This window comes from Apodemus sylvaticus, chromosome 22 (assembly GCF_947179515.1).
Source record: "Apodemus sylvaticus chromosome 22, mApoSyl1.1, whole genome shotgun sequence".
Classification (NCBI taxonomy): Eukaryota; Metazoa; Chordata; class Mammalia; order Rodentia; family Muridae; genus Apodemus; species Apodemus sylvaticus.
Genome location: NC_067493.1, coordinates 48,178,407 through 48,195,086, shown reverse-complemented (window position 1 = coordinate 48,195,086; position 16,680 = coordinate 48,178,407). Strand labels below are relative to the sequence as shown.

Sequence of the window (16,680 nt, the reverse complement as noted above, 5' to 3'; positions counted from 1 at the left end):
CACACCTTTCATCCCTGCACTCAAGCGGCTGAAGCCCTGGGATCTTTGTGACTGGAGGCCAGCCTGATCTACCAACATATAGGCTAGCCAGGAGTGCAGTCAGACTCTGTCTCAAGTAGAGAGGGCTGGAGAGATGGCTCAGTGTTCAAGAGCTGTACCTGTGCTTCCAGGGAAATCCTGTTCACTTCCCAGAACTGACATGGCAACTCCCAAACATACACACACACACACACACACACACACTCTCATGTGAGCCAGTCTATGTACATGTATATGCACAGAAATACACAAACACATGTACAATCAAATATGCACACACGCACACATGCACAATGTACACATTTGTACATGCACACATACTCAAATGCACACATGCACACATGTACATACACATGCACACATGCACACACTCATACATGCACACATGTACACATGCACACATGCTCACGTGCACACATGCACACATGTAAACATATAAACACATGCACATGCACACACATGTACACATGCACACACTCATACATGCACAATGCACATATTTGTACATGCACACACGCACATATGTACACATGCTAAAATGTACACGTGTACACATGTACACATATGCACATACACATGCATACATGAACATACTTATACATACACACATACTCATGCACACATGCTCATGTGCACACATGCACACATGTAAATACATGCACACATGTAAACACATGCACACACTCACACATTCACACACACATGCACAGACACATGCACACATGTACATGCACACATACATGCACACATGCACACACTCATACATGCACACACACACACATTAACCAGGATTTACTGTGACACAGGAAGAAGAGACTGGCCTTTTGCAGGAGCAGGATTGTCCTTCATGCAGATCCATGACAGAAGCAATTGCGAGTGGAGACTGTTCCCCAGACACAGGAGGTCCAGGTGATTAGGGCAGAAATGGGACCTTGGGGGTCTGCAGACCTAGTCCTGCTTCCCCAAGCTGGTGAGTTCTGGTGGGTGCTGACCCCATGGCCTCCCTGAGCCTAACTGCACTGACTCAGCACCAGGTGTCCTCCTGCAGGGAGTCACTCAGACTGCCTGGGGCTTCTAGGTCATTAACCCTTCAAATACAGGAAAACAAGAAAGAAAGGCAGCATGTGGGAGGGTGGCCCTGGCAGTCCAGCAGGCAGAGGCTGATGCAGGAGGATGGATAATGGAGGCTGGTCCATCCTGGGCTACAACACAGCTGGATTCACATGTGTGCATGTGTCTGTGCATGTGTGTGTGAATGTGTGAGTGTGTGCATGTGTTTACATGCGTGCATGTGTGCACATGAGCATGTGTGCATGAGTATGTGAGAAAAGAAAGCTACAACAGAGGAGGAAATAAACGGAAAACTGATTCTGCCCAAGGCTGTGGCTGAGAACACACTCTGGGCCGTGACACAGTTTGTCCCTTAAAGACACAGGAGCAGGAAGTTCTGCTGACCAAGGTTGTGTTACTCCAGGTCAGAGGTGAGCCCTCAGCACCAAGTGTCAGCTTCTTTACACTTCTTTTAGTCAGCCAGGTGCAGTGTCACAGGCCTTTGATCCCAGCACTGGGGAGCCAGAGGAAGTTGGACCTCTGTGGTTTGTTTTGTTTTGTTTAGGCTAGCCTGGTCTACAGAGTGAATTCCATGATCCTCCTCTGCACCATCTTCCCAGACCCCAGGTACAATCTCGTTGGCCTCATTGGGAGGCCTGGTGGGTCCTGAGGGAACTGGGATGCTGAAGGCCCCTCCCACGAGTGCCAAGATGGGAGGACAGGAGGCCATCTGAGGGTCCTGGGCAGATCTGGGTGAGGGCCAGGCTAACTGTGCTTTAAATAGTCTATTCATTTACTTCATGCATGTGAGGATGTGACGTCAGAGGACAACTCGTAGGAGTCAGCTCTCTCTCCTTCCACCATGTGGGCCCTGGGGACCAAACTCAGGCCACCAGGCTTGGTGACGAACACCTGCACTGTTGAAGACCAAACCCTAGAAAACCCGGAGTTTCAACAGCCTCACTTTGAAAGTTCACCGACCTTGCGGTTTACAGCTGAACCCCCTCCCTCCCTTCTTCACACAAGGCCGATCAACCGGTTCTTTACCTGGCTGAACACCTGGGATGGTCTGGGCAGAACCAGCATTCCAGGAAAGCTGCAGATGCCCTTTGATGACCTTTCCTCCTTCCCGTGCTTTTAGGATCCCCCTCAGCCCCTCCCTACTTCCTCTTACCAAACGTTTTACGTTTCATTAAACAGGCCTTGACACAGAACCCCCGTTTGCTTGGTTTGCTTGGCCTCGCTTCGTCTCCCGCCTGTTCTCTCTGTCAGGCTTGGGTTCTCCTTGACACCCTGAATTACTAGGTCCTGCCAGTCAGGACACTGCACCCTCTGAGCTATCTCAGTGACCCTTCTTGTTGTTTTAGGACATGGCCTCATAGTCTCTTAGGCTAGGCTAGCCTTCCACTTATAGCAATCCTCCTGCCTCCGTGCCCTGAGTGCTGGGATTATAGTATCTCCCTATGCCCAGCTCATCTGTACTTTCCCATGTCCCCCCTCCCCCCCATGTGTGCTAATGAGTATCACTAAGTCCAGTGAGGCCGCGTCCCTGGCAAGCCTGATTGGGCGGGGCAGTGCCCACATCACAAGGTTTAAGACCCTGAGTCACCCTGTTGGCCACATGGCCAGCTGCTGGGACACACTGCTACCCTCATGACCCAGCCCCTCTGTCAGCTCTCTCTGCCCTGATTGGGCCCAGGCTCAGCTCCGCCTCCAACTGCCACTCAAGGTAAAGTTGACATGGCTTGCTGGAGGTTGGGAGTCCGTGGACACGAGCTGGAGAGTCTCACCCTTTCCTCCTGGCCTGTGCCTGCCTCTCCTGCTTTCTCCCAGCCTCCCGTGTGGGGCATGCTCCCCAGCTCAGGAGCATCATCTTGGATGGGCGCTGCACACCAGAGCCCAAGGATAGGGCAGGCACATGGGGTGGCGTTTCTGAAGCCCGTGCTGTGCGTCAGGGGGCTTCATGGATAACGTCACTGCAGTGCCCCGGGTACGTTCCAAAATGTTAAGTCAGAGATAGAATAAGCACCTGGCCAACGTGAGGGAAGGATGTGTGTGGAGACAGCGTTTCCTGCCGCATCGACTCATGCAGTCGCTGTCATAACAGAGAAAAGAACAATTAGCCTGTTCAGGAGTCCCAGTGTTCATGAAAATGCTCAGCCTGGTGGGTGTGTCCTATGCCAGGGTCAGGGGTCAGCCTTTGTCAGGATGGGCCTCCCTGGGCTGTGTGGCAGTGGCTGCGTGGAGCACTGTACACAGAAAGGTTCTGAAGCCTTTGGCAGGTCCTTGGCGGGCACTGTTTGATTAGTGATGTCTGCTGTGTGGAGCACTGTACACAGAAGGGTTCTGAAGCCTTTGGCAGGTTCCTTGGCGGGCACTGTTTGATTAGTGATGTCTGCTGCAAGTACTGGGAAGGGGAGGGGGTGCGTCGGAGGGCTTGCTTGGGCTCACATCAACAGGACTCTTCCTTCTGTCTCTGCCTCCTGGTACTAGGATTATAGCCCTGTACCGCCACACCCGGCTTTATTGTGTGTCCATGATGTAGGTGGAGACCAGGGAACCCTCTCTTTGCACACTTCGGTGTGTTCCAAGGATTGAAACCCAATCTCTGAGCTTGTGCATCAAGAGCTGTTACTCACTGAGCTGTCTTGCTGGCACACAACTGGCTCTTCACATGGGTTCTGGGCGTCTGAACTCAGGTCCTGGTGCTACCAGGCTCTTTACTGACTGATCTGTCTGCTCAGCTCCCAGGACCTCATGTCACTTGGTCCTGCAGTTGGTGACACCTCTCCAAAGATGGGGAGGAGGGGGATGAACACATGCCTGCTGTTTGTGGGCTCCCGCAACGTGGCTTCTCAGAAGATGGGGGATCCCCTGGGTTTCTTTTGCCCATCAGTCTATGCTCAGGGTGAAATTGGCCAGACAGCACCTCTTCCGTTACTATGTTGCACCCTGATAAATTGCTCTTGTGTGGTCCCCAAGCCTCTACATGTCCTGTTTGGAAGGCAGCAGAAGCTTCTAGATACCAGCAAGGAAAAGAAGCAGGCCCGTAGTTTTCTTGGATATTCCTACTTTATTTTTGGCTACATCAGTGCAAAGAAAGGCAGTGGGGCATCGTGCATGCACCCGGGGACTTGTGTTCTATATGGCGGGGTGGGTGCGTGTGGGGGGAGGGAGGGCATCGGCCGCTGCGAGCAGGCTGCATTCCGAGTCCAGAGCCAAAACCAGCATCAGGCTTGGGCGACTCAGCCAGCATGCTTTCTCCTAAAGGTGGCCATGACAGGGAAGTGGGCGGAGCATTGGACCCATGGGGACTCAACGGGAGAGCCATGGGCAAGAGGGAAAGATGGGAGTGGGAAGGCCAGCCACCTCGGGGCAGGCAGAGCCTGATTCTAGAGGAGAGTCATCTCAGGGGAACACAAGAGTCCCTCAGGAACAGCACGAGTTGCCGAGAGCAGGGGGGCATCTTCAAGAGACGTTAGAAGGAACAAGCAAGACTGTGATACTTAGGAATGGGAGGCTCTAGTCTTGGTCTGTGTGACTCTGTAAGGAGCGGTGGGGTTTGGGATGTTGACGAGGGGGAAAGGTTATCAAGATGGGAAAAACCAGACTTGCCCTCATGCGAGGAAGATGGCCTGACTCCAGCCTCAGATGTACGTCTTGATTTGTGATGGACCAAGAGAGTTCTGACCTAATTAAAGCTCTAAATACTGGTATATGTTCGCCACCAGGAATCGTAGGGAGGAGAGCAGAAGAGAGAGAGAGAGAGACAGACAGAACAGGGGTGGCTCTGAGTGGGAGTTTGGGGAGAGGGTCCTTTGTTCTTTGCAAAGAGTAGAGGAAGGATAGATGCGTGGGCCCTGGGAGCAGGTCCCCACAGAGCTCTGTGCCACCTGTGCCCATTTGGGGAGCCAGGGATGAGGAGGAGATCCTGAACCTCAGGACGTCTACAGCGCTGCCATGCACCCAGGCTGTGCTGGCTGCAGGACCCCGGGCTCAAAGATAGGTAGCCATGCCAACGGGGATGTGGTGTCGGAGGTGTATGGTCCAGCTTCATCCAGCTTCATCTAGCTTGTGAGGCTGCTGGCCAGGCTGGCCAGGGGTACAGGGTGAGGCTCTGCCTTGTATCCCCCACTATGGAGGTGGGAGTAGAGGGGAGGATCAGGGTTGGGGGGTGAGGAGGTATTGACAGAAGTTGAGCAAGGAGGGGGCGGTGCGGAGAGAAAGAGGTTGGTTTTACTAAGAAGCCGATGGGTAGCTTCCTGAAGGGGGCGGGTGCAGGGCCTCTGTGTATTCTCTGTATCTAGTTCCTGGTGTGTCTAGAGGGGATGGGTCTTTTTTCTGGAGTGCTTTGGAGGGACAGAAGTAGCCTCAGTATATAATTTCTGCCTCCTCCTGTCCTTACAACCTGTGGGTTCACCAGTGCCCAAGGGGACACGAATATGCTTAAGGTCAGAGTCGATCTCTTTGTAAATGACTCCCCAAACCCACCACTGAATCTCTGGGGACCAGAGAGGGCTCCCATCCAGACCCTGGAGCCAAGAGGGTTCTTTTGTTGCAGAACCTGAAGTGGGGAGACATCAAAGGTTCAAGGTTAGCAAGGGAGGGTCTGCGAGGGGAGAGCAGCCGGGGGCAGAGACAGGGACACCAGGGCACCAGGTCCTAATCACTCGACACGTGGTTCTCATTCTGCAGTTGGTGCCAGCGTTCAATCTTCTTGTCTTTGTTCTTCAGACACTCATACCAATGTTTCAAGCGCTCGCCTTTGGCCGAGATCCCCAGTTGGCAGCCTCCTGGGGAGGAGCAGAGAAGGGGAGGGGGTGCAGGTCAGTGGAGAGGGACACAGTAGCTGGTCGCATCTCTAGACCTAAGAATAGAACTGGGAGAAAGGTTGCCGCCTAGCAGTGACACTCACAGCCCTGCCCATTCTCTGAGAAGTCTGTTGCTCTGTGACTGTCATCAATATTATAATCACCCTCTGAGCCTCTAGAATGTACTGTAGCTTCCTCCTGCAGCATCAAGCCAGGACTTCAGGGTTAAGAATCCTCACTTTGCTGCATGTGTCTCCATATACCCGGCATTCACTGCCACTTCCCAAAGAGTCAGTTTCTTCTTTACTTCCTGCCTGGAGTCTTTCTCCCTGTGCCAAGTTTACAACTTGCTATCCTTGGGTTTTGGGAGGGCTGGTAGAGATAAACCCTTCATCTGGATCTTGTATAGAAATTAAGGAGGACTCCCTTGTGCCTGCTTCCTGTAGAGGGCACACCTCTTCTGCCTCAGTGTGTACCCCTTCCAAGCAAAGGCACCTCCGGAGGGGATCAAAGTCAGGACCCTGAGTCCCAGGTTAGTCCTGAGCCTGAAGAGCTGCGGATATGGGGTTGTGTGAATGTGGCCTTCCCCAGTGCCCCACAAGGGATCCTCTTCTGGGGAGGCCTGATGAGGAGGCTGTCCCGGGAACTGAAGCACTTACCGATGTAATCATTAGACTTGCCAATGTCGTAGTCCCACACGGAGATATCCAGGGACTTTTTGGCCAGGTCGCTGTGTTTGATGTCATAGAAGAACTCCTGTAAACAGCAGACGGACAAGTAAGTCACAGCCCCCTGAGCTTCCAGTGTTAGCAATGAGGAATGGAGCCCAAGGAGTCCCTGGAGCAAAGCACCATTCCTACCCCAGGCCTGTCTTCCCTTTCAACAGAGCTCCTTAGGACATGGAATCCTGGCGACCCACTGGTCGTGGGTTCTGTTTGATACTAGGATGGTCGCTGGGTCAGTGATGGTGAATTTGGCCCTCCTGGGGGCTTCCTGAGAGGGAGTTCCTCATGAGAGGGTGTCCTTCCTGAGAGGATGTCCCTGAGGGTTAGTGTTAGGGATTTACTGTGACCCAGGCAAGAGAGGTTTTGTCTGGTTGTGCTCACTTAACTCCAGGTCCCTTGCTGGCCTGGAGCTCAGCTGTGTAACCCAGGCTAGCCTCAAACTCAGGGATGAGCATCCTATCTCTGGGCTTACGGGTCTCATTTTTTAAAGTAGTTTTCCTGACCAATTGTAAACCTTAGTCATGTTCATTATTCATACAAACAAGGGAGGAAGACATGACACATCATCTGTAGCCAGACTGGAGAACGGTCATTGCCAGGATTTGCCAAAGTGCATTTATACTGAGGCGCAAGATAACCTTGTCTGTGAGAAGTCAAAACATACGTGTTTTGAGGCATGAATAGGAGTTTGTCAGGGAAAAAAAAAAACGGCACACAGGTTGGCAAGGCCTCTTAAACAAGGACACATTCAGATTGGAGTTTTCTGCACTTATGTGGAGGTGTCAGGCCTGGAGGAGGGAGCCGAGAGTCTACTGTGGTGGCCCACAGGTGACATTCCAGGGTCTGAGCAGAGGGGGAGCCTTGAGAGCACAGGGGGGAACACACTGAGGCCCCAGGGCTCAGTGGGACTTGATGGAGGGTGTGGAGGCGGCTGAGGGTTGAGCTCACAGCATCCATCGGTGTGCTGGGAAAGACACTGAGGTTGACTTAGCTCAGTCTCTGAAAACAGCTTCCTGCCCCGCCCCATTTCCTTTTCACAGAACTCAAGCCAAGATCGATAGTGGAAATGCTCTTTTGAGGCGATTAGGAATGTTCTGGAAGGGGCTCGCTGCTCTCTCTCACACACACAGGACGTCTCCACCGGTATGACAGAGGACAGGGCAGCCTTACCTCGTTAAACTCGGGGTTCAGGGTCTTCTTTTTAATCTGAGTCTTGTGCTTGGCTTTCTTCCCCATGTCCGGTTTCAGCCAGCTGGGAGGAGACACCCGCAAATGAGAAAGTGACCCAGCACCGGTGCCGCCTTGGGTGGTGAGGGCCCTGCTCTGAGCTTCCTTCTCATGTCATTCTGCTGCTCAAAGCTATCCGTTACTCCCCGTGACCCCGGGGGAGAGTTTAGACCCTCACGTGGCACCAGTGTCCATGTGGTTAGGCCCCAATTCTCTTTCCCATCATGTTCTTCAACACCCCTTCCTCTTCATCCTCTCTACCCAGGACCTTTGCACACACCACTGTTTGCTCTAACCAGGAAGCTCTTTCTCAGAGTGCCTGGCACACAGTAGGTGCTCAATCAGTATCCTCTGGGTGGAAGCAATTACTCTGGGGAAACAGGGTTTGGCACACACTAATGATCAGAACAGCAGAGGAACATTTGACCAACCGAGTCCGCTTATGTTCTTATATTTTCCAGGCAGGTGAGCAAAAAGGGTTTAAAAGGGGTTGTCACCCGCAGAGCAGCTTTGATGAGATGGCTGGAATGGCCCCGAGTTCGGGGTCTTTTGAGGGTTTCTATAGTGAATTTGGATAAAGCCCAGTTGCTTCTTTGATAGCGGAGATCTGAGCTGCAGGGGACAAGTGTGGTTGACTCCTGGGCTATAGGTGGGATCACCATGTCAATCACTCTAGGAAGGGACGGTTTATGGGGGTTTCCAGTAGTGGGCATCGTCGGCTGGCTTCTGATACTCCAGCCTCACCTTTAGTCTGTTCCGGGCATCGTTTAGCTGTGATCTTGGCTAGAGTCCTCCCTTCTCTAGGTCTCAATGGTTAGTGACTTAGGGGGACTTTCTGGTGCCCTTTACCCCCTCACCTCCCAGGACACCAACTCACAGCTTGACAAAGGGGTCTGAGTAGCCATTGGCGTCCATGGCGGCCAGGTGCACGCAGCGGATAATTCCCACGATGAGGCCGCCCTGCTGCGTGCTGTACATGAGGGACACCAGGATCTTGCCCCGTTCCTCTATGTCTCCGATCCGCTCCACCTGCTGCGTGTGGCAAAAGGCAGTGTGGGGCTCAGAGAGGCGTGGGATGTGGGTGGTTGCTACGGGAGACCGCTGCAGAGGGCAGGGGAGCTTGGGCCAGCAAGTGTCTGCACCGCGGACTGGTCTCAGATCCCCGGAAAGAGATGAACGTGCCTTTACTGTCTTCTGTACAGCCAGCAGCAGATGCCATGTGACACGGGCCCAGGATCATGGCTGTGTAACCATAGGGACAGAACCCTTTTCCCATGGCCTAACCCTGGGGATGAAGGCCACCCCTCCCCCCATGAACCAGCAGGTCACTGACTGGGATAGAGAGAGAACTTGGGAAGAAGCGGGAAGTAAAGTGGCCCCTGGTGGGCTCAGCTTCCCACCCACAGCCAGCTCACCTCCTCCTCATAAAGAGCCATGCCCCGGGCGGACCCAGTGGTCCCTGCGCGTTTCATCTGTGGAAGGAGACAGGATGGGAAGGTAACCATCCCCCTGCCCAAGGAGGGCCAGGAGCCGCAAAGACAGGCTCTCCCAGCCATGCACTCCACACTCCCCTCTCCCCAGGGCTTACACAGCATTAACTGTCAAGACGGGGGCAGCAGCCACTTGTGTGAGTCCTACTGCCTTCCCCAGTGGACAGAAGACACCAAGAGTCAAGTGTCAGAGAACCCACACATAAACCACAACTATATCCGTTTGCTCAGGATGACTGGCTCAGGGTCCTTAGGGTCTAGCCTACCAGATGTTTCTCCTCTGTGGCTCTGGGGTCCTTCTGATGAACCCCAGGGCTCCAGAAAGCACAGATGGGAACTGTGGGTTCAACTCAACCTTTGCCATTTAGAGGCGAGGAGGGGGTGGCCTTGACGAGGCCCCTATCCTGAGCTCACACCACAGTGAGGCTGAAGAAGGAACTCACCAGACTCCTGCCTGCCTGGCCTCCTTGGCGTCTCGGGTCAGCTATGCAGCTATGCCCATTTTATCAAGACAGATCTACCCACATGATGAGAGTGGTGTTGAAGGCATGAACTTAGTCACTGTCCTGACCAGCTGGATTAGTGACTTGAGTAGAAAAGCCACCAGACATGGACCCAAGGAGACACCTCGTGCCCAGGGCAGGCTTTTGTGGCTTCCTCTGTGTGACCCACACTCCCAGTTGGCTGCAGAAGCACTGCCCAGTGCCTCACCGTGCACCTTTTCCTGGCCGTCTGCTGCAGGTCCATCTCCCAAGCCTTCCCTCCCCCCCTCCCATAGCAGCGAGGCTGGGAGGCTTCCCTGTGGAGAACTGGCTTCCTGCTTCTTGAGGGTGACCCTGAGTGCCCCCCCCCACCTCTACCCGGTGCTCTGCACTGCCTCAGGCCCTGTCTGATACCCACACGGCACTGCAGGAAGGCAGTGACCCCCCCCCCCTCACCGGGATCACCCGCTCCAGGCAGATGTTGAAGTTTTTCCTCTGGTTAGCCTTCAACTTCTTGAGCGAGAACCTGGTCTCACCGATGAACTCATTGTGGCCGAACTTGTCCTCGTCACACACGGAGATCCTGTGCCAGAGAAAGCAACAGACCACTGAACCCCACTAGGTGCCTGGGTGAGGGGCACTGGGTGTGGCCAGGAATGAGGCTGCGGCTCCATTTACCTCCAGTCAGGTAAGGGACTCAGTTCAAAGCCTGAGGGGTCTGTGTATTATAACCACTGCTCACGTAAAGGGCGGGAACATTCCAGTGCCCGGAGGCCCTCGGGGTCCTTCCCTAAACCCTCCCTTACCCTAAGAGACTCACTCTTGCCTGCAAGGGGCCATGGGCCTGCACTTGATCCTGTATATACAAGATCACACAGTACACACCACCTTTTCTTGAGACAAGACTTGCAATGTAGCCCAGGCTAGATTAAAACTCACTATGTACTCCAGATTGGCCCAGGGTGCCTGATCCTCCTGCCTCAGCCTTCTAAGTGCTGGGATGACAGGCAGGCACAACCCTGTACCATGTGTGTCTTAGCTGTGTCTCTATAACTATGGATTCTACATCCAAACACATTCAGCCAACCAGGGACAAAAAAAAAAAAAAAAAAAAAAAAAAAAAAACCCCTCAGTCTGTACTGAGCATGTGCAGATGTCTGTCACGGCTGCCTGGACAACACAGGCTGACAGCCACAGGCACCTTGATAAGAAAGGAAGGCCCCCTGCATTTACAGTTCCTTCTGGAGTCCACACTGTTTATAAGGGTTGGCCCCGCCCTCCGTGGCCCCGCCCTCTATTTCCGCCTGCTGGCACCTGAGTGTCTTCCTTTGCATGTCCTCCTCTGTAATGCCATGATACTGCAGTGTCTCATTCCACACAGGGTTCCGAGTGTTGCGCAGGGTCTTTGTACGAAGCTTGTTGGACTAGCGCCCCAGGAGACAGACAGACAAACAGACAGACAGACAGACAAACAGATGACACCTTTGAGCAGAACCAACCCAGACCCTCCTTGAACACCCCCTTAAAGTGAGAAAGCTTGGGTGTGTCTCTTGGAAACATGGTTAATAGCAGGAACAATGCTGTGTGCTCTGAGGCAGGGGTGTGGAGATATTTCCTGAGTCCTCAGGCAGTGTCCTCCATGCCTGCAAGTCCTAGGGGGTGGGGGGAGCAGTTGGGGTGCAGGGAGAGGCAGCCTCCCTCCCTCAGCAGTGAGGATGGAACCCCAGAGCTTTGCACACAGGCAGGTGCTCTAACACCCCCACTACAAAAAAAAAATACAAAACCTAAAACAAAGAACCTTAAATCTCTGGATGGAGCTCACTGAGTTGCTCAGGCTAGGCCTTGAGCTTGTAATCCTCCTGCCTCTGCCTGTCCAGTACCTGGGGTTATGAGTCTGTGCCATCGGGCCTAGCCTTTTAAAAAACAGTGTAAAGTTTTTCATTCCATTCTGGAAGAGAAGACTGGAAATACACATACAACACAAGAGGAGGCTGGCTGGCCCTAACTCACACTGATGTGTAGATGAATACTTGGACTCACAGGGATTTTGATAGACCCCAAAAGTCACCAGTGGGTTGGAGGAGAGAAGGGACCAGAGTCACAGACAGGAGGAGGCAGTCCTTGACTCAAAGACAATGATGGCACAAAGCATGTGTGTACTTGTGTGTACGTATGTGCACATACATGAATGCATGTGTATGTACATATACATATGTGTTTGCATGCAAATGTACATACATGCATGCACATGTGTTTAAACATGTATATGTGCATGTGTGTGCCCTCTCTTACCTTATTAGGTATTTAAAACTCACAGCACTGAAACAGGCACTGTCCCAGGAACATAAACCCTTGGGCTCCCCCTGTCCCCAAAGACACCCCACTCTACCTCTGACACACAAAAAAAGCAAAACAGGAAAGCCAGAGAGGCGGCTCCCCCTTCCAGCCACTTTCTGAGCAGGGCCACCAAGGAGGGAAATTAATCTCAGAGCCTAGAAAGGCTCGCAGGGGAGCAGGGAAGGGCAGGGCCACATCCCTTCAGGAGCATGGCAGTATCCAAGGACTTAGCCCTAAATCCTGGAAACTACTGCTGCTGTTGCCTCAAGTGTGTGTGTGTGTGTGTGTTTGTGTGTGTCTATATATCTGTGTATATGTGTCTGTGTATGTGTGTCTGTGCATGTGTGTCTATCTGTGTCTGTGTGTGTGTCTGTGTGTCTATCTGTGTGTGTGTCTGTGTGTGTGTACACGTGTGTGCACACATACCATATATGTGCACTCACGCTCACTGGCTGTGACTAGCTAAGGGGCGGGCAGACGGCACCAGTACTGGGACCCACAAACATGTCTTCACATGTGTGATTGCTTCCCCTTGGCCTTTGGCAGCTGCTGGGCTCCAGAGTTTTGTTGTGGGGGTGTTGCCCCTTCCCACGCTGTGAGGGCTTTGCCGGTTGAGGGCTGGAGCGGAGCCTTGGGCCCTGAGCCGAGAGCCCAGCAGAACCCAGGCCCCGCCCACCCTGAGTACCTTGCTGGCTCCGGGCAACAGATGCAGCTTCACGTAGGGATCGGCCAAGCCATTGGAGTCCATGGGCTTCAGTCCCTGTGAGAAGAGGAGAGGCCTGAGGCCTGCAGACACGGCAGGCGACGGCACCTGTCTCACCCGGTGGGGACAGAATGGAGGGATGCTGTATCATGAAGATAATGCCAGCGTTGAGTTTAAAGACATGCCACACCCTAGCTGTGCGGCCTCGGGCAGCTTTCCATGCCTCTCTGTGCTGGTTGAGTGGAGGAATGTGAGTCTCTTAGGGAATGGAGAGGACACCCCAGCACCGAGCAGGGAGGAGAGGCTGGGGGGGCAGGGGCGCTCTGGAATCCAGGGCCTGACCTTAGCATTCATTTGAGGCCTCAGTTTCCCCACTTGAAGAGAGAGACTCATGGTCTGTCTCTCCTCCAGGCCTGGAGAAGGTGTTTGTGTTTTGCCATCGTTTTCTGAGCTGAGCTAAGCTGGCCTCATTCACCCAAGCAACCTTCAAGCTCCTGCAGCTCAGTCTCACTGCCAGGGGGAGTCCTGCCCACGACCTCAACTTGCTCATCTGAGTGATGGGGCCATGGCGTCCACAGGTCTGTGGGGTTCAGGGAGTAATGAATGAGAGCTTGCCTTTGAAGATGAACCTCATCTCTCCAGGGATGTAATCCCTGGCATTAGCTTTCTGGCCTCAGTTTCCCCACCTGACCAATGGGGCTAAAAAAAAATGCCTCCCTCGTCTGATCACCGAAATAGGAGGGAAGAGAGAATATATACATGAACCCGGTATACAGAAGGGGCTCAATAAGTGCATGCCAAAGAAAGGGCTTCGGAGGGAAGGTAGGTTGATGCCATTTCTACCACAGGTCAGCAGGTACAGAGATACCCACCCATGGCCGGTCACTTTGCATTCAGTTAGCCTAGCCTTGGGGGAAGGACACCACTGTCACCCACAATGAGCCACAGAGGGTTAGCCACTCCCACCTGCCCCCAGTGGCACAACGGCGATGTGGCCTGGGACAGCATCTGCTTTGGGGGAGTCTGGTCCAGATCTTGCTGGTTTTCCTCGGGTCCCAGACTTAAGTTTATTTTGGGGTTCCCCCAGGGTCTGGGATCATTCAGCTCACCTTCCCCACACACCCCGCAGCCTTCTGCTGTGCCTCCCTCCCCATCCCCATCCCCCACCCCCCAGTGCTACCCCTGGTGGACAAAGACATCAGCAGAAGAGATGCAAAAATCACCAAGTCAGGCTGTCATTACGTCTTGGTGGGTACCTGAGGTGTTCCTTCTGGTATGCTTGGTAGCCTGGGCAACCCTCACAGCCAAGGTGGTCCCACTCTCAGGAAGCAGCCACAGGGCCGGCCCTAGAGGAAGTCCCCCCTTCCCTCCCATGGCCAAGGAAGTCTGCCATCGCTGAAGACAACCCTGGTCTCATCTCTGTCATTGCCGTAGGTCAGAGATGGTGGGAGCCAGGCCTGGGATTCATCCCTAGCTGAGTCTCTCAGGAAAACCAGAGCCTCCCCATGGGTCCCCACACACACCTTCAGGGAAACCACAGCATCCTCAGGGGTCCCCATACACACCTTCAGGGAAACCACAGCCTCCCCAGGGGTCCCCACACACACCTTCAGGGAAACCACAGCATCCTCAGGGGTCCCCACACACACAACTTCAGGGAAACCAGAGCATCCCCAGGGGTCCCCACACACACCTTCAGGGAAACCACAGCCTCCCCAGGGGTCCCCACACACACACCTTCAGGGAAACCAGAGCCTCCCCAGGGGTCCCACAAACCTTCGCCCTGATGATGGTGCACTGCAGGTTACTGTTGTCTTGATCATAGAGGAGGCTGAATTCCAGGGCACCCAGTGTGGCTGCAGGCAGCAGAGACAGGAGCCAAGCAAAACATCTGCTTAGTCAATCGACAAACATTTCCTGAGCACTTCCCAAGGTCTCCAGCCTCAGCTAAGCATTGGAACCTCAGAAGAGAGGGAGGGCAGCCCTGGTCTGATCTGATACTCCATCCATCCTGCAGTCTTCATCCCCTGACAGACTGAGGGTGCCCTGAAGACAAGGGCTGGGATGGCTGATTGACTGTATGTCCCTACTGTGTGCACGGCACATAGTAGGTATTCCTGTGCGTGCTGAAGCAATGAATGAAAGTCAGCCTTTGCTGCTCCCCTTCCTGGGGTTGCTCTCCCACCCCATGCTCACACAGCTCACACCTTCTCAAGCCCCTATAGCTTGGCTCAAAAGTCACTTCCTAGAGAAGAAGCCCCACCCCAAGCAGCCACTGGAGAGATCACTCAGCCTCATTCAGAGCTCATTCAGTTTGACTCTTTCCCCTGGTTGCATTTTGTCCTAGTGTCCTGGTGCGCCTGGAGCAGTTTGAGTCATGGGATGTGGGGTCAGTAAAATCCTTGCCGAGGACAAAAATGAGTCAGTGAGGAACCATGCTGGCTGGGACCAACCCTGAAGCTGAGGCTACGCCAGGGCAGCCTGGAGGCTCGGAGAGGCCACACTTGGGAGGCGGATGACTGAAGAAGTGAGGAAGAGCGGCCAGGACAAGGATGAGGGAGGGCAGATGCGGAGCGCTGTTGAGGCTGACGAGGCAGGTGGGCTCCCCTCTCCGTCCCCTGAGACCACAGACCCCTGACTCTGGAGAGCACCCGTGACATCAGGCACAGCTGCTAGACCACCCGGTGTGGCCCCCGGGGGACTGGGGCCTTTCCTCACTCACTGGCTGTTTATGTCAACTTGACACGGCCTAGAGTCATTTGGAAGAAGGGGACCTCGATTGAGAAAATGAGGGGTCTGGCCTGTGGAATACTTTCTTGGGAGAGGACTCAGCCCACTGTGGGTGGTGCCACCCCTGGGCTGATGGTCCTGGGTGCTATAGGAAAGCAGGTTGGGTAAGCTACAAGGAGCAAGCCAGTAAGCAGCACCCCTCCATGGCCTCTGCCTCAGCTCCTGCCTCCAGGCCCCGCCCTGACTTCCAGTCATCATGGATTACAGCCAGAAGATAAACCGAACCCTTCCTTTTTCATACTGCTTTTAGACATGGTGTCTATCACAGCAATAGAAACCCTAACTAAGACACTGGCCATTTTTGAGTCACGGGGAGCCTTTCCAAGACTATATGCACAATGAGAAAAGTGAGGGTCCCGTCTCCACCCCCTAGGGACAGGAAGTAGGAAAGGTGGTGCCCTGGCGGGAGAGCAGTGCCACCCAGAGCTCAGCTCCACCAGCATCCACTCTCCCAGTCTCCGCCATTTGAATAACACCGCTGCCATTTCTCCTGTGCGCTCAGCCCAACACAGTGGTGTCCAGTTTACCAAGTACTTTCCCTGCAGTGCCTTGGTTTACCCAGACATCAGCCTACACAGGAAGTAATACAGTTGGAGGTCCTAACCGGGTCTCCCCACCCCCAGGAGCACTCATCCTGGCTGCTTCAGCCATAGCATAAGAAAAAGCCCTATGTGTGTGTGTGGGGGGGGGGGGCATGCACGCATGTATGTGTGCATGTGTGCATGTGTGTCCCGGGCCCTCTGAGTCTGAGTCCAAGAGGGACACAGTAGGTGCCTAACAAGTCACTGAGTGGATGAACCAGCAGGGGTCCCGTCCTGGCCGTGAGGGGAAGAAAGACTGCAGATAAAGACATACATTAGGCACAGGAAGTCATGCCTTTGTGGGGCTCTGGGCCACCAGGTAATTCTGTATGGGAGCTGAAAACACCGCTGAACCCCCCCCGCCCCCCCCCAAAAACCCACTACAGGCTTTAAATGGCTCAATGACACTGCACCTGCACACTTTAACCCATGAAATGTGTAGTTC

At 53.8% G+C, this 16,680-nt stretch overlaps 1 protein-coding gene across 1 annotated transcript in view; it reads right to left on the bottom strand.

The window, feature by feature from the left end:
- Positions 1-5,751: 5,751 nt before the first annotated feature.
- Positions 5,752-16,680, bottom strand: part of Rph3a (rabphilin 3A) — a 40,596-nt gene continuing 29,667 nt past the window's right edge. Inside the window, exons 12-20 of the mRNA XM_052168320.1 lie at positions 14,641-14,720; positions 12,847-12,921; positions 11,139-11,248; positions 10,281-10,407; positions 9,268-9,324; positions 8,730-8,884; positions 7,796-7,877; positions 6,560-6,656; positions 5,752-5,882 (exon numbers count right to left, since the gene is read on the bottom strand). Coding sequence (XP_052024280.1) covers positions 5,752-5,882; positions 6,560-6,656; positions 7,796-7,877; positions 8,730-8,884; positions 9,268-9,324; positions 10,281-10,407; positions 11,139-11,248; positions 12,847-12,921; positions 14,641-14,720 — 914 coding nt within the window. The remainder of the gene's footprint in view (positions 5,883-6,559; positions 6,657-7,795; positions 7,878-8,729; positions 8,885-9,267; positions 9,325-10,280; positions 10,408-11,138; positions 11,249-12,846; positions 12,922-14,640; positions 14,721-16,680) is intronic.